General features: G+C 43.4%; 1 protein-coding gene across 1 annotated transcript in view; it reads left to right on the top strand.

The window, feature by feature from the left end:
- The window catches only part of USP24 (ubiquitin specific peptidase 24), a 157,835-nt gene that overhangs the window by 53,351 nt on the left and 78,425 nt on the right, over positions 1-26,059 (top strand). The window contains 14 exon segments of the mRNA XM_020976911.2: positions 1,070-1,135; positions 2,639-2,713; positions 3,933-4,091; positions 6,536-6,650; positions 6,791-6,894; positions 14,140-14,247; positions 14,970-15,065; positions 15,162-15,323; positions 15,485-15,532; positions 20,156-20,263; positions 20,836-20,985; positions 21,326-21,457; positions 23,805-23,916; positions 24,386-24,462. Coding sequence (XP_020832570.1) covers positions 1,070-1,135; positions 2,639-2,713; positions 3,933-4,091; positions 6,536-6,650; positions 6,791-6,894; positions 14,140-14,247; positions 14,970-15,065; positions 15,162-15,323; positions 15,485-15,532; positions 20,156-20,263; positions 20,836-20,985; positions 21,326-21,457; positions 23,805-23,916; positions 24,386-24,462 — 1,512 coding nt within the window.

The following is a 26,059-nucleotide window of genomic DNA, read 5'->3' as shown; positions in this document are numbered from 1 at the left end:
AAAAAGGGGTTGGATGGGGTTTGCTTCTGCCTGCTCAGGTGGTGCATCCCCAGTTAAAAGAGTGCCTGCCGTAGCTCATGATGAGCAGAGCACACATACTGGCACATTTGGGTGCCCCCCATAGTTTCTGTGAACAATTCAGAGTTATTTCTTAGAATTGTTAGTGTTGAATCCAATCCCACAACTGATCAGGGGCAGAGGATGCTGAGATGTAGAAACAGGCAAGGTCAGGCAACCGACGGAATGTGTGTGTGGAGAATGTGTGAGGCCCTGAAGATGATGCGAATATTGAAAGGACAGTGGTGTTCTTGACACAAGAAGACATGAATAATATGGGCCTGTGAGCTTGACTTTTCTCTGGGGAGCATTCTGGAAGTCATCCGTCACGGGATGGTGTCTTAGTGAATAAAGCCATAACCACAGACAGGCTACACGATTTGATCATGATCAGGTCACAGATCTAGTTCCTGTGCAAATTGATCCCTGTCCTCAAGAAACTTGTATTCCAACAAGTGAGGCAACCCATATCAATCAGATCATACGGGAAGAATGCAGAGTAGTTGGAAGGAGGAAATTTGCAGCTGGGGGAGTGAGGAGGGCTTCCTGCAGGAGATGGCACTGAAACCTCAGGAATTCATTTCACTCAGCATATTTCAGCTCCTCACAAACTCATTCTGCATGAGAACTGGTGTAGAGAAACTTTGGGCTCCCACCACTTTTTGGATGTGCCAGTAAGCTTTCAATTCTGTGGGGTCCCTTTCCAGAGAACAGCCTCATGAATTGGCGCAGGCCTTGAAGAGTCGAGCTCTGCCCTGCTGCATTGATGGCTGACAGCTGTCACTTTTGTTTTGTCTGTCATTAACAAGAAGTGAAGGGGAATGACTGTGGACCTTTGGAGGGCTGGGTTTTGGGATGACCAGCAAGTTTGTTTCCATGTCTTCACTGGAATCACGTAAGACAAAATGAAAAGCACATAGGGGTGTCTCCTCTTAGTGGAGAGTGCTGCCTCATCTCAAAAGGAAAAGAACCTTTGTGTTCATCTCTACGTGGCTGCTGTCTTTTTTTCCAGGCCGTCTCTGCACTAGTCCAGCCACTGGGGGTGTGTGCGGAGTACCTCAACTCCTCGGTTGTGCAGGTAACACCAAAACACTGACCCGCAGACAAGCCCAGAAATTATACTACACGTAAGATGGAGCAGTGCCAGTCATGGGAATGATAGATCAGCTTCTCTCAAGCTTCTTGGCAGAGTGCTTAATTCAAAGGGAAACCCTGATCCTGAATCCTTTGTCTTAATTTGAAAATGATCATTTAAATGTGGTTAATTGACTCTGCACAGTATTTTGTCTCATAACTTGTACTGTTTTCTCCATAAAGAAGTCAGTGAGGCCTGTTATTTAAGGTGATTCCAAAAAGATTGTGAAATGAACAAGTGGTTTTAAGAATGCAAATATCTTTTTCTGTTAGGTCATTATGGGCTCAGTTTTTCTCTAGAAAAAACACTAAAGTATCTCTAAGGCTACAGCATGCAGGTTCTGTCTCTCCCCATTTTGGCCTCATAAACTTTTATAATAGCCAGTTGATTTTCAGTAGCCTTCAGTATATAAATGTGAAACATCTTGATTTGCTCACTCATTCCCCCTGAGAAGCAAAGCACAGTGTGACCAGCCAGGATTCTGGAATTTGGGCTCATGCCTTCAGAAAGCCCTGGATTTCTGGCCCAGGATGGTTCAGGCTGTAGAGGACAAGAAGGCTGTATGAACTTGTACTAATGTGTTCATCCTAGCTTCCTTCTAGAGATAGAGAAAGCCATGCAGTCATTATAAAGTCCCATTTTTATATAGTTCTTGTATGCTTACAAAATACTTGGCACACTTAGTCTCATTTGGCATAATCCTGTAAGTACTTGATGCAGTTAGAATTGTTCTGGTTTTGGATGAGGAAACGAAGGCACCCAGCCTTCCACATAAAATTGTGAAGGTAGATGTATTTATTACAGGATAAAACCCCGAAGGCAGCATTCCTCGGATGCCCTTTGCTTTCTCAGGCACTGTGTGAGGCAGAGAGTAGAGGCTTACCCCCATTTTGCAGATTTGTAAGCATTGGCGACTCAGTCCTGGCTCTCTGGAGTCCTGTTCCATCATGCAGGCACCATGCCACGCTGAACAAGTTGGCCAGCAAGAAAAATAATAGTCCTAATGAATAACTTGTTGCCGTGTTTTTTATGCTGGTGCGAATATGTTGGTGATTTTTCTGCCAAATATTTTTCCCCTCTCTTTTGAGCAGCTAATCACTTTACTTGATTGACAGATTTAGATCCAAGTGTCTCTGGATCTTTTAACATATTACTAGTTCTCCCATGCTAGAGATACACTCCAGCATTTAAAATCTGTCTTTAAACCAGGAACTTAATCTTGCCTTTAAATTCTCACAAACCCTCCCTATTTTTCCTGTGAGGAAATTGAAGCCCAGAGTTTGAACGACTTGTCCAAAGTTCCACACCCGAGCAGTGAATCTGAGACTTGGCACCGTGTTCCCTGGGGGCATCTCCTCTCCTGTCAGGGGCAGCTGTGTCATCATTACATTTTCATGCCTTATTTTAAGCATGTGTGTCTCACAGTGTGCTGTTGTCTTCACACAGCCAATGCTTGATCCGGTCATCCACAAAATGATCAAATACGTGCAGAGCGTGGAAGAGAAGGACCTGAAGGACAAGGCGAGTTGTGAGGCCCCTGAGAGTTTCCCCCAAGACGCAGCGGATGTTTATGTTTGAAATGTCACCTCAGTGTCCCTCAGATCATGAGAATGAGGATAAATTTCTTAGAAAATTCTATCCATGTCTGTTCTTTCTGTTTTAAAAAGGAACATGACGAGGGGCAGCTTGGTGGTACAGTGGATAGAGCCCTGGCCCTGGAGTCAGGAGGACCGAGTTTGAATCTGGCCTCAGACACTTGACACTTACTAGCTGTGTGACCCTGGGCAAGTCACTGAACTGCATTGCCTAGCGAAAAACCAAAACAAATAAACGAAAATGAGCATGTGGATTCTTCCTGCTGGTGTAACAGATCTGGAGCTGCGAGAAGTCTTGATGCATTGCTAGCCTCGTTTTGACAGCCAGCAAAGACACTGGAGTGCGCCCAGCTCTTCAGAACATGTCTCCCAGTCTAGACGCTTGTGGTGAAAGGCCGCGTGAAGTGTTGGTCACTTTATCTTAGAATCAGAATGTCCATTTGTTGCAAAACAAGTTATTGCTATTGAACACGACTCCATTTTGCTCTCTCCTCAGTGTTCCCACGACCACCATCCTTGCATAGGCCCTCCCTGCCATGTCGCTGGACAGTGTCAGTAATTTCCTGAGGTGTTCAGCCTATCCTTCACTCTGTGACCGGCTGGGTTTTTGTTTGTTTGCTTTTTTAGTGAGGCAGTTGAGGTTAAGTGACTTGCCTAGGGTCACACAGCTAGTAAGTGTCATGTGTCTGAGACTGAATTTGAACTCAGGTCCTCCTGACTCCAAGGCCTGAGCTCTATCCACTGCACCACCTCGCTGCACCTTAAAGTTTTCTTTTGAATGGAATTCCCTCTTTCTGTGCTGCCTCCAATGAACCTTTGGAAATCCCCCTCATCGTTGAGTCCTGCCCAGCTCAGCCGGTGTCTCCTCTGTGAATCCTTCCCTAATTCTCCTGTCAATAACTAGTTTTCCCGGCAGGCCTTTGGTGGCCCTAGCCAAGCCCCTCTGTCATTGGAGGCGTTGGGGGTCGGGGAGGGTGTGTTCACACGAGGCTGCTCTTTCCAGCAAGGGCAAGGACCACAAGGTAGTCAGTCTTGGCATTGTCCTTCTTCAGGCAGGTGTTTAATAAGTATTTATTGAAATTCCAGCTTCTTTTTCAGTTCTGCCAAGAAGTATTTGTGATGGCTTTTTCATGCTTCTTGTCTAGAGGCTGGTGAGCATCCCTGAGCTCTTGTCAGCTATTAAGCTGCTGTGTATGCGCTTCCAACCTGACCTGGTGATGGTGGTGGATGACCTGCGGCTGGACATTCTGCTCCGCATGCTGAAGTCACCCCACTTCAGTGCCAAAATGAATTCCCTCAAAGAGGTGAGCGCTGGTGTCTTTTTCACTTGTGAAGATTCCCATGATAAAGCAATGTCTCCAGAAGAAACTGAAAGTGAATCAGTCTGTTGAAAAGGTCTTAAAGTATATGCCAAGAGCCCGAGGGTGTGACTATGATCTGGGCATGGTGTTGTAAAGAAGACTTATTTTGTATTTTTGTTTTCTTTTTTGGGGTGGGTGTGTGTGTGTGTGTGTGGTCGGTGGTCATCTGGGTTCTTAATTCACTTATCTATTTGAAATGCCTTCTATTGATGGATGGCCTTTTGTTTGTCTGTTACTGTCATTTCCAGATATTAACCCTCCCCACCCCCCTGTTCCACTTTTTTCCTTGTGACATAGAAAACCAGTCAGTCCAGTGAGCCCTTGTCGCCATGTGTGCTACCTGTGGCTCTCCGGGGGGAGGAGAGGAGGTTTTGTTATCTGCTTCCTAACCCCATGGCTGCTCTCTGCTTCTCACAGTGCAGCTTCCTGGCTGTGATCATTAGCCTTACTGCGTGAGAAGTCATTGGCCCTACTGTTCATCTCACCAGTCACATGCATCATTCCCTTGGTTTGTCTGACAGTTACCTCGTCTGTGAACGAGGGGCTGGACTAGGTGATCGTCATTATCCTTCCAAAATCAAAATCCTTCAGTCCTGTGGAAATGCCTGTGGGAGTTGGGGTAGGGGGTGGCTAGGAAGTCTGTGAGGGTGAATTCAAAGGGCTTGGACTCCAGGCTGGCTCTGGAGTTGACTTGTTTGGTCTTTGACAATTCACATCATCTTTCTGGGGTGTAGCTTCTTCCCTAAAATGAGTGTGTGAGACCCCTTCCACCTAAATCCAGTGATCTACTCCTTTGTTTAGAGAGAGTTCCATTATCAAGGTCTTTCCTTAAATAGTAAGAGTAGTCATTTACATATAGCCCTTCAGATAGGGAGCAAATATTTAACAGAGACGAAACTGAGCTACCAAAAGGTGTGCTTTGTTCAGGGTCACACAGTTAGCGAAGTGTCAGGCCCCAGTTTCTTCTTTCTCTAAAACCGGTTCTCTTTGGAATGAAGTAGAAAAACATTTTTTGTTGGTTAGCTCTATGCCAGGTGCTATGGTAAGAGTTGGGAAATGATGAGAAAAATGAATCAGTCTCTCAAAGAGTGAGAGAGACAGCACATACGGGAGAGCTGCCGGCCTCTTCTTGGGGAGGTGGAAGGCCTCCGGAACCATAGCAGGAATGGGGGCAGAGGGCTGTCATTCAGGGGCCCCTGGAGAAGAGGGGATCCTTGGGCATTGGTGCATGGTGTGACTGCTGCAGGAAAGGCTCCCTGTCAGAGCTGCTGCTTGGGCACTGTTGGTGTGTAGTCACATCACACTTGTCTCAGGCAGCTCTCATTCTCTGAACGACACTGAGCCCTTCTGCGTCGAGCAGACTGGCACAGACTTGGATGTCCACCTAAGGACTAGAGTTCTCTGCCTTAAAGAAATACGGTTGATAGAAGGCAAAGAAGCTAAATTTTAGGCCCCTGCATTTGGAGTCAGAAGGCCTCCCAAGTTCACCTTTCTGTGACTTAGTGTCCTCCTCTGGAAAAAGAGGTGGTTGGACAAGTCCTCTGGGTTCTGTAGTCAGCTGTTTTTGGTTTTGTTTTTGTTTTTTTTCTCAAATGTGAATGTTGTATATTTTGGGCAAAAGCAAAATGTTCGAAATCTTGGTCTAATGAAAATGTCAGAAGGACGTGTTGCCCTCTCCCCTGGTACCATGTGCCAGTATTGCTGGTCTACCCCATACCACACCCACCACATCCTCTGTCATCTCTTGTGCCTCCTATATTTTCCTTCAGACCATTTTGTCATTTCCGCTGGTGCTGGCCACAGGAGGCTTTGTCTTGCTGGTTTTTAAGCCTAACTCCTACAGGATTTTAATAGTTTTGTTTTGAATAGTCAAAATATTTGAGAGAGAGATCATCCTCACATTTTTAGCTACTTCATTCCGATGGATAAGAAAATTCAAAGTTTGGAGGAAGTGTACAATTCAGGATCCTGGCCAAAACTTGTAAAGCTCTACTTTTAAAATTGAATCTCAACAAATGGGGAAAGGATGAACATTCTTAAAATATTTTAAAGAAAGTGTCTTAAATTTTCAAATAAAAAATTTTATTTCTTTAAACTTGGAAAGATACACATGCTAAACGTGCGTTTCTTATTGCTTGTCACCAAATTAGACATAGGAAACTCATTCTCTGTTTAAAATGACCCTTCTTCTGAAAGTTGTCTTCACTTTTAATAACTGGCTGTCAGGGCTTTGTGAGATGCTTTTACTAATGCTGGTCCATGTTCTCTTTTGCTGGCTTTGTACAAGTCACACATTATGCCACTTGAACATGCTTGGTTTATTTGGAGGGATTTTTAAAGTATTTCATAACAGCATTTAGATTTCAGCCACAATACTCTCTTATTAGGTAACCAAACTAATAGAAGACAGCACTTTATCCAAGTCTGTGAAGAATGCAATAGACACAGACCGATTATTAGATTGGCTAGTTGAGAACTCTGTTCTGTCAATCGCATTGGAAGGTAAGCATTTTCCTAAAATGTAAACAGCTACTTGAATGTCTTAGGCTTTAAATGAAATGGCAAGTTGATTTTGGCTTGGATTAAAATTGCATTTAGAGAGCTGAAGTTGAACATCTCTTCTGTGCTGTTTCCTCTGTTAGGTAATATTGATCAAGCACAGTACTGTGACCGCATAAAAGGAATTATCGAACTACTGGGCAGTAAATTGTCTTTAGATGAGCTCACGAAAATTTGGAGAATACAGGTAAGGGCTGTTGTCATCCTCTCCTCGTCTCGTGTTGAAACTATTGAATTTCATTCCTTTCCACCCCATGCTTCAGTAATACATTAGTAATGTGTGTATGGTATATTGCAAAATGCATGATTTATGAAGTGGATGATGTTGTAGGAAATAGAAGTCCTCTCAGTGCTGCTGTATCAGCTGTGAATACCATACTCATCCTTTTACCTTATCCTACAGAGATATAAGCTGTATTTCCATCAACTTCTTACACACGTTTGTTTATCACCCTATAAAGTGTTTATTCGAAGCTGATTTTTTAAGCTTAATTCAGTTGCCAAAATAGGCTTGAAGTGGCTGTGGTAGACTGTAATAGGCTTGTCGAACTCTGAAATTGTGGCCACCTGTGCACTGGCTGTTTGTGCAGACCCTTCAGAGATGTCTTTGAGAGTTGGGGAACAGAGAGCCCTTAGACTTCTCAAAAGTGATATGACATGGCTTAGGCTCTGAAGTGGTTCAAGTTGTATTCTCAGATTCCTCTAATCTGCTGTCATCAGTTCACTTTCTTGCCTTTTCATAGAAAAAATAGAGGCCATATTGTTGCATGGAAAAACAGGGGAGAGATTTTTGTCCCTAGCTAAGAGGCTGAGAAACTGCTCGGGTTTTTTGACCAGTTTGGTCAGTTTCAAACCATTTCTCCTTTTTCCTATTGCTAGCTCTCCCTCTTCAACATCCTCAACCTTTTCCCGTTCCCCACTCCAACCAAAGCACAACACTTGAGTTTTATCGATTTTGAGAGCTTCATGAGAGCACTGTTGTCTTGACTTTTGTTTGAAATTAAACTTTTGCAGGGAATAAATGGGGATGGGATTAGGATTTGATACTATCTACATTAAAATTTCTATAAGTAGTAGCCACAATTAATTTTCCAAGTCACTAATAGGTATTTGAAGTTACTCCTGCCACCTCACCAGTGTTTGGAGAAACAACCAATAACTCGACAAGAAAATGTGTTTCCACATGTGCCTTAATAGTATTTCTTTCAAACCCTTTTACGTCTTCTTTCCTTGCCTTCATTGCCATCATTCCTCTTTAGTTGACACAGAAGTCACTCAGCCAGTAGCTCTTCTCAGCATCTAGTCAGAGTCCTTGCTGCTGGGGATTTTCAGGTTGCTGTGTGTGATGCTGATCATGTTGGTGCTGTGAAGGTAGGAGGATGTATCTGTGTCTGAGTCACCTTCAGAGCTGTTCAGTGTTACCAGAGAATATGGCGCCTAGCCCTGGTCTGGCATTCGTAGCAGCCCTTTTTTCTTATGTGTGTCTGTCAGCCGATATGTGTTTTTCTATTGAGGGGTGACACTCTCCTGGGGGCTGGTCACAGCCCTTCCACACCTTCTCTTTAGAGGGCTGGCCCTTCTGAGTCCTGGGGGCCAATCTCCTTCAGTCTTTGTGCATGGTAAGCGCTTTTCTATGCGTTCATTCTTTCCTTCCTTCCTTCCTCCCTCCCTCAGTCACTTGGGAGAAGCTAACACATATACTCAGCTTTGGTGAAGAACCTGCTGAGACACTCAGCTAGGCACCAAGAAGAGCAAGACAGAAAACGGGTCCTGCCCCGAAGGGGCTCGAGGGCTCCTTGAGGTGGGGAGGGGCAGTGGCAGGCAAGCATACACGCCAGTAAAGGGAGGATGGTGAGGACTGACCTCCCGACGGGGAGGTGCTCTCCTAGTGCACCTTGTCAGCATAGCGGCCCAGACCACGGAGACGTGAAGGGGCCTGCCAGGTCTACAACTCCAAGGCTAGGTTTTTGTCCACTGTACCAGGCTGCCCCTCCCCCAGAGAAGTCCAGGACATGGAGAGCTGAGTAAGTCATGGTTGCCTCTGTACGTGTAGAAGTCTCCTTAATGCGGTTCCCAAGCTCTGTCTGAAACTCAGCAGTGACCGGATTTGTCATAGAAGGACCAGAAGGCCAGTGGAAGCAGGAGGAAAAGGAGCTCCCTTGTCACCACTGTCACTGGCTGTAGTTTTAGAAATGTAGTAATGGAACAAGAAAAAAAAAGTAATCATTGGCCAAAAAAAAAAAATACAAAGACGTACCGTGTTTGCTATAGGTGAAACAGTGATTTACTTAACACACCCTAGGGAGTCGATGAAAAAAATTAACTTGAAAGAGGAACCACTAAAGTAATAGGATATAAAAGGAACTCACAAAAATCATCTTTTCTGAATATTACAAATAAAACTCGAAAGGAGGGATAGAATAACATTAGATAACTCCAAACTATCTAAAATTTCACAGTTAACATTTCAAGAAACATTTGGGACTTATAGGAATATAAGGATAAAACATTTTTAGAGATTTCAAGACAGAATTAAATAATTGGAGAAAATACTCCTTGTATTAGCATAATAATAAAAATGGCAAAACTACCCAAATTACAGACTGTGTGCCACAGCAAACTTTACGTTTTAGAGTTAGACAAAATAAAATGAATCTGGAGGACTTCAAGGGAAATAATGATTTATTTTGAAGTTTAAATGAGAGGGGCCTACCAGTGGCCGATCTTAGAGGATGTCGTGGTGTAGCAGTGATCAGAACAATAGAATACACTGGATAACAATCAAACAGAGTGACTTTGTGTTTCGAAGGTTCAGGAGGGAGAGGATACCTACCACGTGGGCAGGGTTTAGAGTGTGGCCTTGAAAGAAGTCAGGGATCTGAAACGTGTTGATGAGAAAGGAATGCATTGTAAGCATGGGGAACAACACAAATGAGAAATGGAAAATTGAGATAGGGAACAGATAGCAATGTTAGATTGTCTGTAATAAGGCTGGAAATGTAGGTTGAAGTCAGAAGAGCCTGAAAAATCAGGCTGAATTTATCCTATTGACTAATGGTCTCCAAAGTCAAGACCCATGGCATGACCGTAAGAGGACCAAGGCATGTGCCAAGGAGTTTGGAATCAGACATTTAGGAAATAGTAAGTTGGGTCCTGCCACACCCTCTCCACAAGAGCCAGTCTTAGTTGTGGTTCCTTTTCCACACAGCCACAGCATGCTATACACCTGTTATTCAGCACTTCTCTACTCTGCCCCCTTCGATTGCTGGCTTCCCGTGGCTAGGTGCCTTCCTCTTAGGGACATTTTACCTTAACCAGGACCCAGATACCTCTGCCAAATTCCTTGTTCTCCCTTTCCTATACTCCTCCTTCTCTTCCTCCTGCTCCCCAGGAGCAATTTGCATTCATTTGGTGTAGGGACTGAGAATGCTCCCTACCAGATTCGGTTCTCTGTTCTTTTCTTTGGTTTTCTGTTTTATTGCCTCTGTAAATTCAAATATCATTTCATTTTATTTGATATAAAGATTAAATGGATTGGGGCATTCGAGCTACGAATGACATTCAAGCTAGGCCTTGAAGAAAAGTGGCCGTCATAGTAGTATTTCAGAAAGTGGAGCTTGACATATCACATAGCAATTAAGTGCTTAATAAATGCTTAATAATTGGAGACAGCAAACCTAAAGGAGATTCAAGATACACAGAAGGTCAGGAGCAAAGGTGCCATGGACTGGAAGTGGGTGAGACTACACTTGAAACAGAGATGTTGAGCTGTGCACATACACTTTTCACTCCACTACAGTGGTATAGCAGAGGTAGAATTGGCAGGTTTTGATGTCTGACTTGATATATTTGGTAAGAGAAGGGAAGGAATCAAAATAATTTCTCAGATAAATGTGATTTAAACATTACTCAAATCTTTTTTCAAAGATTGTTTTATAATAACTTTAATATTGGCATTAACAGAAACAAATGACTATGCAAAATAAAGAATAAGATTTTCGTATTTAATATAGTAAAACCAAACACATTAGCAGATAAGTAGAAACCTACTTGTACACACACTTGTTGATAGTGTCTTCGTTGTTGGTCTGTTACTGTTTATGTTTGTCGACATCAGTCTTACTTCGTATTGACCTTTTCTGCCAGGGTCATAGATTTTTAGGTTTTTGTTTTGTTTAGTTCTTTTATGTTGCCATGATATTCTAATATAGTACTATGACACAATGTAATTCAGCCATTCTCTAGTTGTTGGCTGTATAATTTTTTTTTCCTGTTACAAATAAAGTATCTGTGAATATTTTTGCACAATTATGGTCGTTTTTTAGAATTTTTTTTGATACACCCCTAGCAATGGAAGTCTTGGGCCAAAGGGTATAATCAGAGAATATGAGATTTGGAAGGGACTTCATTAACCAGAAAACCCATACCTGAAGGAAATGCCCATCATGACATCCTCCTGAGAAGTGGTAAAGTTAAAAGTTTCTCCATAGGGAGAATCCACCACCTCCTGAGGAAGTCCATTTTGCTTTTGGATGTCTTTCCTTATATTTTATTGTTATCATTCTGTGGTGTCTATGATTCTCTGACTTTCAGTGTCTAAGACAAATTTTATTGAGTCAAAATGCTTTCGTTCCAGTTCCTCTGGAATGCAAACATTTTCCAGATTTGGCCAAAATTAGTGAAGTTTTTCATTTCTAAAACATATAGAGAATTAAGACAGATTTATAAGAACACAAGCCATTCCCCAATTGATAAGTGGTCGAAGGATATGAATAGACAGTTCTCACATGAAGTCTCTATAGTCATATGAAAAAATTCTCTAAATCGTTATTGATTAGAGAAATGCAAGTCAAAACAACTCTGAGGTACCACATCACACCTATCAGATTGGCCAACATGACAAAACAGGAAAATGATAAATGTTGGAGAAGACATGGGAAAATTGGAACGCTAATATTTGGAACTATGCCCAAAGGGCTACAAAAATGTGCATACCCTTTGATCCAGCAATAGCGCTTCTAGGGCTATATCCCAAAGAGATCAAACAAATGGGAAAAGGACCCACATGTACAAAAATATTCGTAGCAGCTCTTTTTGTGGTGGCAAAGAATTGGAAATTGAGAGGATGCCCATCAATTGGGGAATGGCTGAGCAAGTTGTGGTATATGAATGTAATGGAATACTATTGTGCTATAAGAAATGATGACAGGCTGACTTCAGAAAAACCTGGAAAGACTTGTATGGTCTGATGCTGAGTGAAGTGAGCAGAACCAAGAAGACTTTGTACACAATAACAGCCACGTTATGTGATGACTAAGATTGAACCCTTCTCACCATTACGAGGATCTAAGACATCTCCAGAGGCCTCGGGATGGACAATGCTGTCCACATCCAAAGGAAGAACTATGGAAGTCAAATCGCTATCACTTATTTTTAACTTCTGTTGAGTTTTGTTTCCTCTTTCTGATGGTTCCTCCTATTGGTTTTAATTTTTACTTACAACTTCACTAATGTGAAAATATGTTTAATGGGTATGTAAATGTAAAGCCTATATCAGATTGTGCACCGTCTTGGGGAGGGGGGGGGAGGAAGGGGGAGAAGAATTTTCAACTGAAAAGCATATGGAAGTGATTGTTGATAAATCAAAATAAATTAATAAAATTTTTAAAAAAAACAAAATTAGTGAGGTTTTGCTGTAGAAAGACAATGTTTGTCCTCAAGGAACACATTCTTTGTTATTTTTCCATCCAAGCTTGGTGGTTCAAGCAGTGTGCTTTGAGTCCTGTTTTCCTGTGCTTTATTCAGCCCACCTTACCAAAACCTAGTGTATTTAAGCAGGCACTTTGTACAAAGCGCAAAGGGGCATGCCATATTTGAATAGCACTAGAAGGTCCCAGATCTTCTTAATCCCAGAACAAGTCTGGCAGTTTCTTCTAGTGGTGGAGGTCCATTGTTGTTGAGTCGTTTCAGTTTTGTTCAACTCTCTGCGACCCCATGTGGGTTGGGGTTTTCTTGGCAAAGATACGGGAGTGGTTTGCCATTTCCTTTTCCAGCTCATTTTACAGATGAGGAAACTGAGGCAAACAGGGTTCAGTGACTCGCCAGGGTCATAGCTAGTAAGTGTCTGAGATGGGATTTGAACTCAGGAAGAGGAGTCTTCCTGATGCCAGACCTGGCCACTCTGTGCACTGTGGCGCCCCCTAGCGGCCGCTAGGTCCTTAGCTCTTTGGATTTGCTAGGTCCCCTCTAACTTCTCTCTGTTCCCTTTGTCTCCTCAGCTTCTACTCTAGTAAAGTGCTTGTGTCATCACTGACTGATGGGTGGTAATCACTTCGTCTCTGTGCCAGGCTTTCACCCTTCTCTGTCTCTGCTTCCTGGCTTCGTTCACCATACTCTCACGCTCATGCTCTCTTGCCATCGTTTCTCTCTTTACTCGCTCCTTGCATCTTCCACTTGAATTGCTTCCCCTTCCAGATGGTTTCTGCCCTTCCTTCCACTTTTTAGACTTCTTAAATATGAATTGTAGCTGTTTCCTCACTAGCCCTTCTTTCTACAACCCCTTACAATCTAAGCTGGCTTCCGTCCTTGCCACCCTCAGACACACTTGGTCAGGATCCTCAGAAAGAGCTTGTTCTTGCCAAAGCAGTTGTCCCATTTCCATAGTCCTTGAAGTCTGTGTCACATTCACCGCCTCCCACTTCTTGGTGGCTCCCCCTTAGTTGCTGCTCTTCCCAGAGCTCATGGGTGGAAGGTCGTGGTCTGTCTTTGCCAGGTTCTAAGGAGAGTGGGGTTTGGGGTTGGGACGGCTTGACCCACCTCACCCGTTCCACCTCCTGGCTCTCCTTGGCACGCTTGGCGAGCTAGCCGCTGAGCTGCCAGGGTGCCCGTGAACAGAGGGAACCCAACACGTTTAGTGCACTGTTGGCCTCCGAATCTTCCATCTCATAAATAAAGTGCTAGACTTGGATTCAGGGAATCTTGTTGGAATCCTGCCTTCAGGTACTTGACCTCTGACCCTCGGTTTTCTCATTTATTAAATGGGGATAACCGTCCTCACAAGGTTGTTATGAAGAGTATGTGAAATAATATTTGCAAAGCAGTTTTCAGCATTTTCAAGCATCGTATAAATGTCGTTATTAACAATTGTGAGCATGTGGTGCTCTTATCCTCATAGCATGTGGGTCTTCTTTGGGCACACATACGCACAAATAATGAGTTTATGATATTCCCTTTCATCCTGTTCGCTTACATGTAAAATTATTTAGATGAAAAGTTAACATTTATTGACAATCACTAATTACAGTGGTTTTAGTAATTATGCTAGTATTAGTTGTTCTTCCTGTGTAGCAGTAGCAGCAGATCTTTTCAGTCTACTTCTAAAGACTAGGTGAAGAAACCTCCCGTACCTTCTCTTTCCCCTTCCTCTTTTCAGGCAGGCCAGTCATCGACTGTCATTGAGAACATCCACACCATTATTGCTGCGGCCGCTGTGAAGTTCAGCTCAGATCAGTTGAATCATCTCTTTGTTCTCATCCAAAAGGTACGTGCATGCGTGGTAACATTTATTTGTACTTCCCCAGTAAACATTCTTATTGCTGGTTTTCTTTTTCTGGAGTGCTTTTCTTGTCAAAGGCCTGGAGGTGAGGGGTAGGGGTGGACTTTGATTCATAAAGAAGAATCAGGAAAGTATGGTGATTCTGTGACAGATCATTACTTCACAGAACCTTAGAGTCTGAAGGAACTTCAGTGGCCATTGAACGCAGTCCGGACCCAAGAATCACAAGATCTTATATTCAGGGCTGGGATGGACCTTACAGGCCATCTTGTTCCATCTCTTCATTTGACAGAGGAGGAAACTGAGATCCAGAAAGGTTCATTAACTTTTCCAATGTCACATGAGTAGTGTTGGAGGGGATGGTTGACAGCTATTGTCTGTACCTGTGTCCTGTCCCATTTACAGCACGCCCAACAAAGAGTCATACATTCTTGACTTCAGCTTTCCTAGGGGAGAAGAGGGACCGGGGCACTGGAGGAAGTTGGAATACAGCTCTTGTGGTGATGGCGAGCAGTGTTTGGATCACCACTTGCTGCCTTTTCCTAGACGGAATTCTTTTTCAGGAACGAATTGAGGTGTGAAGGAGTAATTCTGGTCTCCTCCCTCTTACTGTCTTAGTTATATTGTGCCAGTTTTAACAAGCTGGCTACACTCACAGGGTATTTAGTACCTTGACTTTATTGTGTGTTTTTCTGTTTACCCCACAGAGCTGGGAGACGGAAAATGACAGAGTGAGACAGAAGTTGTTGAGCCTGATAGGGCGCATTGGTCGTGAAGCTCGTTTTGAGACCACCTCTGGAAAGGCAAGAGACCAAGCAGACTTTTCAATTAGAGCTTCACAGTGTTTCGGGCCGTTGGTTTACCTTCTTGGGGGGCTCATGCACGTTCTGTCCTTGCAGGTCCTAGAGGTCCTCTGGGATTTGGCTCATCTTCCAACCTTGCCCAGTAGCCTCATTCAGCAAGCTTTGGAGGAGCACCTGACTATCCTTAGTGATGCCTACGCAGTGAAAGAAGCCATCAAGAGAAGCTACATCATTAAGTGCATCGAAGATATTAAACGGGTATAAAACTTGAGCCTTGGGCGGCGCTGTTATTCTCTAATCACCATCAGCAGAGGTGCCCCAGTGTGACATTCTTCTTACCTTGGAGCCTGGGCATAGGAGAGCGGGTAGCCAACTGTTTTTACTGAGATACTTATATTTCTCTTAAAATACATTTTCAGCCTGGAGAGTGGTCAGGTTTGGAAAAAAACAAGAAGGATGGATTCAAGGTAAGAATTTGCACATTGAACCTACTTGCAGGTACACTCAAGGCAGCAATCCTGTTAATGGGTCCTCCCTTTGTTCCGACACAGACGGCATACTTCATAACTGATGCTTTGTGGTTCAGATTTTTGTGTCTCTTCTCCCGTCCACCGTGAAGAACTGCTGACCCATGGGAAGAGAAAAAGGGTCACCATTTTAAAAAATTCATCTTAGTTTTTTCCCTAAAGAGAAATATAAAGCATTTAATTTTGTTTTTAATGCCCTTTTTATTTTCAGTTCCTGATTTTCTCCCTTCCACCATTGTCTCCTCCTACCCATTGAGAAAGCAAGAAAAACATATGACAAGTTTGCTGACTTTGCCAGTTCTCTGCACTCAGTCCGCCATCCCTGTCTGGAGCGTGAGAGCACGTTCCATCATGAGTCCTCTGGACCTGCAGTTGGTTCTGCTGAGTTGATCAGCTTTTTCATCTTTTCAAGTTGTCTTTACAGTATTACAGTTAATTGTAGAAATTGTCCTCCTGGCTGTTAAAGCATTTCATTTAAATGCTTTTAAATTTGAGGATGGAAACCAAGCTTTATTCAAGAATGAGGGAATGAATGAAAAAGAATTATTAAGTGCTTAGCAAGCACCAAGTACTGTACTAAGTTTAGGATACAAGTGAAAAAGCCTTCCCTGCCTGTATTCTAGTGGGGAGACAACACATAGGAGAAATGGTGGCCAGGAAGGGCTGTGGTGGTCTGGGAAGTCACTGAGGTGGCGACTGGAGCTACGGCAGCCCATCGACAGGCGCTTTGCAAAGGAAGCAGTGGTGTCGGTTCTTTTTTAGCGCTCTGACTAAGGAGGGCCTCGCGCAAGAACAAGGATACTTAGCTCTATATTGTGTCTACTTGAGGGGATAGAGAAAGAAAGACTGAGAGCAGAGGGGGAGCAATGGGAAGAAAAATGCTGACAGGAAGAAAGTGAGGTTCGGATTTGGGTGCATGTAGGATTGATGCCTGGTGAATATCTGACTGACATAAAAATGTGGAAAAGAGGAGAGACAGACAAGGAGAGGCTCGGGGCCTCTCTGGGCGAACAACTCAGGTCCTGCCCCTCCTTGAGGTGTTGATTAGTGGCTAGGCTTTGGGTGGCCCCGCTCTGGGCGGCTAGACCTCGCCACCTTTGTGGGGCACCCTGAGTCCCAGCGAGGCGGAAGTCTCTGCGTCCTGGCCCGATGGGCAGCCAGCCCGTCCACTCTTTTGAAAGCTTGGAAGCACTATGGTATTTCCAGAGATTTTTCCTCTGCTGCTTCAACCTGCTGACAGGAGTCCACTGTTTGTTCTGCTGCAGAGTTACATTTGGGCATTTCTATATTTTGTGCTTTACATTTCAGTGATTTTTACAAGCACTATGCAGTTTGATTTCTTAGGCCTGACAGTGATTTGTAAGGGGGAGGGGGTTGATTCTCTTAGTTATAGTAGAGAATTCTCTGTTACATTAGTTAACCTAGGTCTTTTGTCAGTGGGATGAATTTCTCAATATTCCTGGTTTTTTGTTGCCGTTGTTGGTGCTTTCAGTGTCTCGGGTAGTCTGGCCGCCTTTTCTTTGGGTTTGAATCTCATCCAGAATTATGAAAGGAGCTCCAATTCTCAGTGAGAAGAGGAGTGTCTTTATGCTGAGCAGCGCTGCCCTCTGCTTTGTGGTTAATGAACAATTAGGCAGGAGGCAGTACCGGCGAGAAGTGGCTTTTGAAGCGCCTGTTTTGGCCTTCTTTTTTCCTTTTCTTGCTGACTGCCACTAGCTCTTGAGCTCTTCTACTGGACAGGCCTTCTGCTGCCTTGCTCTTTTTCCTCTAATAACTTCGTTCACACCTGTTGGTTTTTAGAGACGATTCCTCAAAGAGCCTCTTTGGGAAGACCCAAAGGCAAGATTCTTTAAATGTCCCATAATGTTGTCACCAGCAGGTAGATGCTGCCACCAAGGGCCTTGGGAAGGTGAGCCCCATTGATCCTTGCTCCTCTATTACCACTAAAGGTAGTTTTCTGTGCTGTGCCCTTTCCTGCCAGGCAGCAACGTGGGCAGAGGGTAAAAGGAGAACCCCTCCCATCCTCAGCTTCCAGTCTCCTCTTCCAGCTCACTGCCTTCTCACCGCTTTTGACAGTAGGCTAATAACTGCCACACTGCCCTGTTGTTTGTTCAGAAATCCTGACTTGCACTTCTGTAGCTTCTGCCAGGATGCTTTGGACTTCCTGGGGCTTAGCTCTTCCCCCCTCATGACAGCCTCCCTTTTTCCTATTCTCTGCCTTCTCTCCTCCTTTAGAAAAAAATGTTTAAATTTAAACACTTCAATGCAACAAATTTAGTTAAGCACAATAGAACCCATTTAATAAATCAAAATACTCTTTATGCTTTCAGCCCACTCTTTTTTTTTTTTTAAGGCAGTTAGGGTTAAGTGACCTGCCTGGGGTCACACAGCTAGTAAGTGTCAAGTGTTTGGTCTGAGGCCGGTTTTGAACTCAGGTCCTCCCGACTTCAGGGCTGGTGCTCTATCCACTGTGCCACCTAGCTGCCCCGCAGCCCACTATCTCAAGTCCTCCATCCCCTTCTTTGACAAAGAAGCCAAGATATCTGGATTCTCCCCCAGGTGCCTGTCCTCTGTTATTTATTCCTCATATGCTTGCAACACAGATAATGGGCGGTATGGCAGAGGATGAAATACTGCTGTCTTCCCTTTTTTAAAAAAGCCTCTCAGAGTTGACTTCTGTTAAAGTATCCTTACCATTTTATTGTAATTGAGGTATCATTTTTAACTCTTATGGATTATATCAAGACATTCTTAAAAATGGTTTAAGATACTTGGTTGAATCAATACCTGCCTTTTTCCCCCCTTGAATACCATCTTCCCATCTTATAATAATAAGTAGTCAAATTGTGTATTGTTAGAAATGACTCCTCTAACTAATCACCACTTCAGCAGAGATGGTGCATTAGAAAAGTCACATGATCTGCAAGTGGCATTTTCCCAGCATGTTAACACTGGAGAAGCCAAGTGGGAACAATAAATAGCCCAGTCTTGGAGGCATTTAAGTCCCAGGTTCTATGTTGGCTTTTTTTTTTTAAATTGAGGGAATCATGAATTACCTTTGGAAATCTGAAAGTCTGATGGTCCAACCCTAATCACTTTATTCTGCCATAATAATACTTGGTGGTGTTACTGTTGATTGATAAAAGGGTGGTGGTCATGTTTGTGTCTTCATGTTTTATGTTATTAAAAGCACCAGGCAGGACTTGAAAAGCTTGTCACTTTCTGGCACTTGCACTAGAACAGGGATTTTCCTTTGGCCCCTGAAAGTGCCTTCCACAGAGTAGACACTCGGGAGATACGGAGTGTTTTCGTTGTTTCCCCTGGCTAAAGTCATTTTTCTCAGAGTTGGTTTTCTTTTCCTAAATGCTGTGAAATTAAAGAGGGCCACACATTCTGTAGAGATAGCAGAGAAAATCAGGGATTTTGAGGAGTAATTCTTATGGATAAGGATTTGAGCTTTTTGTTATTATTTTTTCTCAGTATTTTGGTTCTAGATGTTATAATTAATCTGCTGTAATCAATCGTATGCAGTTGAATTTCCTGCTCTATCTTAGAACATAACATAACATCAAATCCCATAGTTTAAAAGGAACTATTTTTGGAAAGTAATTCCTTTTAAGTCAAGAAAGTTGATTTATAAGAGCATTAGAAGCACAGTATTAGAAAAGATGTGCATCTGATTGGCAGTGATGGATCTTCTAAGTCCAAATGTTATGAGCTATGTTGAGTGTCTCTTAGATCTTTGAATTCTTGTGCTGGCCCAGGAGTCACTCTCATATAAGATTTAATTTTTATACACACACACAAGTACTGTGGACAGGCAGCTGGTTAAAGTGGAATGGACACAGGACTGAGTCAGGAGCCCTGGGTTCACATTTGAGCTCTGGCTCGTTAGCGTTCTGACCCTTGGGAGCTCTGCTTTCCCTTCTCAATGAAATGAGTGGGGTCGCGTGGCCTGCGTCACAGGGTTGTTGTGAGGACTGAGCTTTGGAGATTGGGTTTGCTGTTAATGACGGTGACAAGGCAGGATTGGCTCCTCCACAGAGTCATAACATGGGGTCATGGGTCCTTGATGCTTGACCTCCTGACTTTGACCCCAGTCACTTTCACTGGAACCCAAAGCCAACTTCTAATTTCCTTTTATCGTGAGACGAAGGACCAGTTACTTGCCAGCCCATTCATCAATATCTAGGCGTTAGGTCTTTGCCAGCAGCTTTTTACTTTTGTCAGTTCCCTAGCAGCAGGTGCTACTCGGTAGTCTGCCTCTGGAGCTGCCACTTCCTGGTGTCTGGGAAGGCTGATGTGCTTTGGGTGTCCTTGTGCATTTTCCATCCTTTCATACCTATTCCTGTGTGGAATCCTTAGCCGCAGGCAGCTGCGTGCAGGGTGAGGATATCTTCCCCAGGGTTGGCATGGAGACAGGCACTGGAAGGAGAAGGGACTGGATTATAGTGTGAGAGGGATGGAATTGAGTTCTTGGTTCTGTCTTTTATTTCAGTAGCAAGTAGGCTTGGCACGTGCCAGGTGTCTCTTCATTTGATTGTCATTCATTTTTCATTCTAGTCATCCCAGCACAACAACCCCCAGTTTGTTTGGGTAGTCCCTGCTTTGCGTCAGCTCCACGAGATCACCCGGTCATTTATAAAACAAACCTATCAAAAGCAAGACAAGGTAAGAGCCCTTGCTAATAATGGCTGGTTATGACTCTAGTACAGAGGCAGAGGGTGGGTCTGCTGTGCTCTCAGGGTAGCTTTCTGCCCAGCAGACTGCTGAGTGGATCCTGTCCCTTCTCTCCTTTTCTTGGACAAAAATAAGTTTGCCTTTGTATTTCCTTAAGCCCTCTGAAGCGTGTGACCCAAGTGAGACAAAGTTAGAATATTCTTCCCATAGTTCTGAAGCAAAAGAGTGGTAGCTTGAGGTATTTTGTAAGAAAGAGTCATCTGCCTCAGGTGATAACATTTGTTCCAAACTTGGTTTGAGAGAATAAATAGGGTAAAATGGAAGATTCTGTTAAAAACATCTTTCCTACTAGGAAAAGCATCCGGTTGGGTTCTTGTTGTTTTAAAGGAACAAAATGGGTCACCGGTAGGATGAGGAAAGGCAAGATTACATTCTTCTGGTTCCCCTTGGAAACTGTGAAGAAACCCTCAGGCCACCTGTGTAAAGTCTAAAAAAGGTTTGTGTGAACATGTCAGAAGGATTAGGTAGACTCTTAAACTTTCCTTTTCTTTGTTTTCACCAAGAGCATCATTCAGGACTTGAAAAAAAATTTTGAAATAGTCAAACTGGTAACAGGGAGCTTGATAGCATGTCATCGACTTGCAGCCTCGGTGTCGGCCCCGGGGGGCTTAAGTGGCTCAACGCTGGTGGACGGCAGATACACTTACCGGGAGGTACTGTGCACTGTGGTTTTGTGGTAATTAAAAATATTAAAAATGCTTGTTGGGTTTCACTGGCCAGAAGTGTTGAAAAATCATCTTCACTTGGGATTCATCAATATGTTAAATATTTGTTTAGGAACTTTCATAATTAACTTTTATTGGCAACTAAAAGTCAAATATAATTGCCCTGTGGCTAAAATTTGTCATAATTTAATCTTCTAAGACAGTGAGATAAATAGCATTAGCATGTAATCCTTAAACTTTCCACTAAATTATATCCAAAATAAGATATTTTTTATTTTTAATTTTAAGCATGACTGGAATTAGCTAAGTACAGTTATCTCTCTTTCAGTATTTAGAGGCGCACTTAAAATTTCTGGCATTTTTCTTGCAAGAAGCCACTCTGTATCTGGGTTGGAATCGAGCCAAGGAAATCTGGGAATGTCTTGTAACAGGACAAGACGTTTGTGAATTGGATAGAGAGGTAAGAAACCATTTTTATGTGGATAGTGGGAATATGTGAGGCTTTGTTACTCAAATAATTTATACGTTTTTCTCATCTCATTCTGTTTCCAAGTACTTTGAATAGAAATGAGTCATATGAGTGATGGGTCATTTTAGGAGGACCAGAATTATGATATGCAAAGATTATATACAAAGGCTACACGTGCGCACACACACATGCATGCATGCGCGCGTGTGCACACACACACACACACACACACACACATACATACACACACACACCATCTTACACTCTATTCCACATTAAATGCAAAATGGGTATATGACAGAATATCAAGGGTAGATACCACAGGAAAATTAGAAGACAAGCAGATCATATGCTTTTCACAGCTGTGGGTAGTAGGAGACTTCTTAACCAAACAAGGGAATGAAGGCAATTACACAATTCAAAGCAGATGATTTTGATTACATGAAATCAAAAGGATTCTGCATAAACAAAAGTTAAGGCACCTAAAATAAGATTTTCCTGATATGGGTTGGTGTCCAAGATCTAGAAACAATGGCAGACACATATGTGTGAGCAGAAGCCCTTCCCCAAGAGATGAGTGGTAGAAGGACACAAGCAAACAGTTCATTGCAAGGGATTGCAGCCTGTGACCCTCCTATGAGAGAAGGCTCCGCTCCACCAAAAGCAGGAGAAATGCAGACCTAAACAGCCCTGACATTCTACTTCATGTTCAGCAAAGTGCAGAGATGAAAACAGTGACTTTGGAAATTGGGTAACACAAATACAATACGGAATTGAAGACAAAAATCTTTGTAAATGGTGAAACACTCTAAATGATGTGGAAATTGTAGAACTCAGCACTGGTCGGACATTGGTATTGAAAAGTTGAGCTTTTGTTTTAGGCGGAAGTTTGGAGTCATTAAAAGCAAACTAGAATGTTCTTCTGTTTAATTCTGAGCCAGACTTCTTGGCCCTACTGAATATTAATGCAAAACTTTGAATAAAATATTAGTAGAGACAGCAATATACCCCAAAATTATTTATTATTACTTAATTAGATGGTTCAGCATTAACATAATTTATCATATAAGCAAGACAAAGCAATCAACCTGTATCAGGCTGAGGGGTCTGGCAGGAGGACTGTCCCAAGGATGAGCTTCCTGGGGCCCAAGTAGTGAGGAGAGAAATAAGTTTAGGAGAATGGCAAGATACAAAACAAAGGCCCAGAAAGTAGCATTTCTAAAGCCATAACCAAGCAACAGTAATAGAAAAAGTCCATTCCAAATTATATCTAAAGTGCATAAAAAAAGTCTTTATAGCCCCGGGGTGGGGGGCAGCTAGGTGGTGCAGTGGGATAGAACTCCAGTCTTGGAGTCAAGAGGACCTGAGTTCAAATCCGGCTTCAGACACTTGACATTTATTAGATGTGTGACCCTGGGCAAATCACTTAACCCCAGTTGCTTTACAAAAAAAAAAAGAAAATCTTTGTAGAAGTGAAAGAAAATGGAAATAATTGAATAGTTTCATTATTTGTGGGTAAGCTGCCATAGTAAAATAAAAATGACTGTGGTGTCTGAATGTAAATGACTATAAGTGCCCTGTGGTCAGTTGTTTGGTTAGCACATTAGGGGTGCCAGAGAGCATTCTCTGTGAGGCAGGACAGGTAGAATTGGTCCTCTGTATGGGAAGGCTTCCATCCATCCTCCACGGGCATCTCCGAGGGAGCTGTCACATACGGGTGCTCTTTGAGGACGCCCGTGAGGAAGGAGGGCCTTCCAGGCAGAAGGAACCAAAGGGCCAGAGACCCAGGAAAGGGGGGGGGCCTGCAGAGGACTCAGGAGGCCAGCTTGGGAAGGGAAGGGGACTCCAGGTTTGGAGGGGCCATGAGCTGAAATGGATTGGGTAAAGACCTGCGGAGTACATTGGAAGGAGAGAAGAGACACGTGCAAACAGCTGTGTGTCATTTAGTCATGTCCAACTCTCTGTGACCCCATTTGGGATTTTCTTGGCAAAGCTACTGGACTGGTTTGCCATTTCTTTCTCTAGTTGGTTTTGCAAATACGGAAGAGAGGCAAATGGGGTGAAGTGACTTGTCCAGGGTCACATAGCCAGTAAATGTCTGAAGCCAGATTTGAATTCAGGTCTTTTTGACTCCAGACCCAGTGTTCTGTTCACTGCATCACCTAGTCTAGGGCTCTACATAAATGTGAGATTTCCAGAATTTTAGGTGTTTCTTTGTAGAACAGTTGTCCTGCTATAGGGTGCTTTTCCCAAGGGGTTTGTCTTTAAAGTTAAAGTTTCAAATTGGTTTTTTTTTCCCTGAAATAATTTGCCTTTTGTTCTCACCATGTATTCACAGATGTGTTTTGAGTGGTTTACAAAAGGACAGCATGATCTTGAAAGTGATGTTCAGCAACAGCTCTTCAAGGAAAAAATTCTCAAACTGGAGTCATATGAAATTACTATGAATGGTAGGAAAGCATTTGCTGTCTTTAAAATTTTAAGGCCTGATTAAAAGAAGAACTGACCCTTGTCGTTCTTTGAAATAAAATTTTAAATAAAATTATTGGCTGAACTTTTTAGAATCTCTCAGATTCTCACCATGACCTAGTAAACGTGACCCAGCATTTTCCAAGGCTAGGCCTTGGATGTCAACCTGCAAACCCTTGAGTGTGGTCCCGGGGATAGACCATGGGGAGAGGCTCAGTCCCAGGGGGAAGTAGGGTGACAACTGAGAAAGGCATGAAGATGAAGAGGGGATAGTTTGCCCAAGCAGAAGGGGTATCCGCCTTGGTGTAGTAACAGAGCTTTTTAGGACTTAAGTCTGAAAATTAACTGCAGATTTATCTATTTTTTCATGTTTGTTCATTTTGACTTGAATGACATGTAGTACCTAATATGAAATACAGAATGTATCCTAGTGTCTGTATTCGCTTGCAGGTTTTGGCTTGTTTAAGACTTTCTTTGAAAATGTGAACCTTTGTGATCATCGATTAAAGCGGCAGGGCACTCAGTTGGTAAGTAGCTGATTTCCTTCTCATACGCAAGTGGCCGAGGTGATGCCTGCTGACCCAGCATCTTCCTTGACCTCTCGCCTTGGAGCCTGCGTTTGCCCCAGATCCTGCCCTCTCCCTGTGGCCCCCATGACACGGCTTTGTCCTGGCTCTTCCTTCCCCCACTGGACGGGCCAGCCTCCCCAAGCCATCCTGCCCTGATGCCTCCAGAGTGGTCACTTGGCGTGGCCTGTGTTTGTGTCCAGGCTGTGAGCATGCGCCTCCCCCCCCCCCCATTTTTGTACCACGAGCATCCAGCCCAGTACTTGGCACCATTTTTAAACTAGATTTATGATTTCATCAATGTAGGGAGTTCTAGCTCCCTTTGCCAATGCAGACCAGGAACTGCTTGGCAACTTATAGCCTTCGAGGGCTGCCTGGGATAACTCAGCCAGAATATCAGGTGGGATTCGCACCCAGGCCTTCTTGTCTGGAACACCAGCTTCCTCAGTCATGTTGCCTTTCATCTTGGTACACCATAGATACTTAATAAATGTTGTTCAGTTGAAATACATCATTACAGGTTTGCAGTAGTATTATTTCCTGCTGTTTTTCACCTTCAATATATAATAGAATTAACTCTAGTAATAATAATAGTGTTTATATAGTACTTTGTTTGCAAACACTTTACAAATATTACCTTATCTGATGCTCACAACAACCCTGCAAGGTAGGTGCTACCATTATCCCCATTTTACAGATGAGGAAGCTGACAAAAACAGATTAAGTGACTTGGCCAGGGTCACATCGCTAGTAAGTGTCTGAGGTTAGGTTTGAACTCAGCTCGTTCCCGCTTCAGGCCAGCACTGTTAGCGCTGTGGTACCCCGTAGCGTCACCTGTATGCTTAAATCAGTCTGAAGGCTTCCAGAATGAGTCATTCTGGATACCCAACATTTCTGTGTAAAGCAGTTGGCCTGTAAATAAATGCCAGAAGTTTTTAACTTAGATCTTCCTAAAGTAGTTCACTAGCCTCTTTTTCTCTTTCCTTAAACAGAGGCTGTGAAACATCATTTCATGCACCGTAATAAAGTGTTGCCCTCCCACCTCGTTTAGTAAGAGGCGCCTCTGTGCTGGATTGCCCCAGGCCTGCTGGTCTTACATTGTTCTCCCCTCCTTGTTGCTACTTGTTCTCGGTCTTGTCCGTAAGTGTGGGCCTGCAGTCCCCCTTGTGCCCCGCCTCCTCCTGAGCTGATCCTGCTCTCCTAGGGTCCAGAAAACCAGGCCATGAAGCTTATGAGAATGGTGTAAAGTAGGGTCCTTGGGAGGCATCTGTGGGTGCTGGTGTCATCATTGATTTGCAGGCACCTTCTGGAACACGGCTCGTTTTATCATAAATTGGTACCTCCCCCAGAACGGAAGAATTGGACACTTAGAGAAAACTTGTAATAGAACACATGAAGATTGTGGACCTTGGCTGTCATGAGAGCTACTCAGTGCTAGGAAGCTCCTCTAGCATGGAGTCACGTCTTTGAACAGTTGCTGTGGCCGACAAGGTGATGGACCTTTGCCAGGCTAGCCTGGCATGTCTTCCAAACCTGGGAGGCTATCTGAGCAGGCGTG

Source organism: Phascolarctos cinereus, unplaced genomic scaffold (assembly GCF_003287225.1).
Source record: "Phascolarctos cinereus isolate Bilbo 61053 unplaced genomic scaffold, phaCin_HiC Scaffold_5;HRSCAF=322, whole genome shotgun sequence".
In the NCBI taxonomy this organism is placed as follows: domain Eukaryota; kingdom Metazoa; phylum Chordata; class Mammalia; order Diprotodontia; family Phascolarctidae; genus Phascolarctos; species Phascolarctos cinereus.
This window is presented reverse-complemented; position numbering and strand designations above follow the sequence as displayed.